Raw genomic sequence first — 1,690 nt, 5'->3', positions numbered from 1 at the left:
TGTAAAAACGCAACGCAATATTGTCAACAACACAAACAAAAAGAGAAGAAGAAAATTGCAAAAACCGTGTGTGATCGCGATCACGATTTTCATAACTTTGACACTCTGACACTTCCGCGGCACCTTCACGAAACTCAAGAAGCCAATATTTCGGTGCAAAAGCGGGACATACCCCCTTATAATTGTATCTCAGGCTCTCAGCCCGGCTCATCAGGCCTCAGCGAACAGGATAATGGAGTTGGGTATTTTGTCCGAAGTTTTTTTCACGGCTCTCTGGAGTCTGGATAGAGTCTTTCGAAAAATGGCTTTCTCTCGACCCACGGTTCCCCCGTAGACTTACTGCTGAGGGTCATGGGTTTTAGACCAAAGATTGTAGAATAAACCTCCAATGCCTAGTTTGTTCAAGCCTCAACTTCAAGTGTCATCCCGTGACACTCCTGAAACTCCCCATCTATATGCTTAGTCTTCTGAGTTCTGAAAATAGAACACTGTATGGCCTTTTTTTAATTTTAAACGTTCTTCATTTTTGTTTGAAGAAAAAAAACATTCTGCATTTCAAATTTTCTATCCAATACGTATTCACACCCGTACGCATCTATACGACTCAGAAAAAGAGAATTATCATAGAAAACGTAGATTTCGGATCTTCACAAGTCATTATCCCTATAGCTCCGGCGGCGGCAACAGCTATCCCGTGATTTGCTGTTCCATTTAAAAGCCGTAATAAAATATTTGTGGAATCGACGGCGTGATATTTGTGGTATTCTCTCACTCTGTTAACCTTTTTGATAGGCCGCTTCCAGATCTTTTTGGCAAAAGAGTAAAGTGAACTCAGAACTGGACCTGTTTTGTAAGCAAGAAGGGGGGGTATGAATTAGGATTAGGACCGAATCCAATTTGATTTTGAGCTCGTTATCAATGAAGCTGGTAAAGTGGATTTGACTTTCTCTCATCTCTTGCAATTGATACAAGAAGAGCGCTCAACTTCTCCAAAGAGACTGCGGATCCGTCTAGTGTATGATACCAAACCACGGGGGGGTTTTTATAACTATAAAAACTATAGTCATGTCACTGAAAACGTGAGCTTGACTTTTTGCAATATATAAATATACATAATAAAATCGGGATAGCTGATCACTCTCATACGATCAGCGAGAGCCTGTGACTGATTGTGAACGTTCTTCATAGGTCACGCTTGTCAGAGATAACAGCTGCCTCAAGACACATTATTACTGCGTTAATATTTACCAACCGAATATGGTGTTCTCACTTGTAAGCGCCTTAGCAAGGCGTCCCACGTCCACTGTTGTACGGGTGTTGCCAGTGGCCAGACACTATTCCGATAAGATCACCACTCACTACCGCATGAATCCTAGGAATAAAGACGATCGGTGGACGGATATCGACATGGAACGGTATGCGGACGAGGCGGATATCCTGGTTGTCGGAGGAGGACCTGCAGGTGCGTTTCGGCGTGACACTATAGACGGTCGTAACCAAGTGCATATGGAACCTAAAACCCTAAAACCTTATATATATATATATATATATATGTGTGTGTGTGTGTGTGGTGTGTGTGTGTGTGTGTATGTTAGTAGTATAGTAATGTATGTTGTAGTAGTGAGGTTATGCATGTACTGACAAGTAGTAAATAGTATAGTAGTAGTATGTAGTAGTAAGTGTATTGTGT

General features: G+C 41.7%; 1 protein-coding gene across 1 annotated transcript in view; it reads left to right on the top strand.

Annotated features, from left to right (window-relative positions):
- Positions 1-1,102: 1,102 nt before the first annotated feature.
- Positions 1,103-1,690, top strand: part of SARC_07821 (electron transfer flavoprotein-ubiquinone oxidoreductase, mitochondrial) — a 6,279-nt gene continuing 5,691 nt past the window's right edge. The window contains exon 1 of the mRNA XM_014298220.1: positions 1,103-1,462. Coding sequence (XP_014153695.1) covers positions 1,258-1,462 — 205 coding nt within the window. The 5' untranslated portion in view covers positions 1,103-1,257. The remainder of the gene's footprint in view (positions 1,463-1,690) is intronic.

This window comes from Sphaeroforma arctica, assembly GCF_001186125.1.
Source record: "Sphaeroforma arctica JP610 unplaced genomic scaffold supercont1.648, whole genome shotgun sequence".
Classification (NCBI taxonomy): domain Eukaryota; class Ichthyosporea; order Ichthyophonida; genus Sphaeroforma; species Sphaeroforma arctica.
This window is presented reverse-complemented; position numbering and strand designations above follow the sequence as displayed.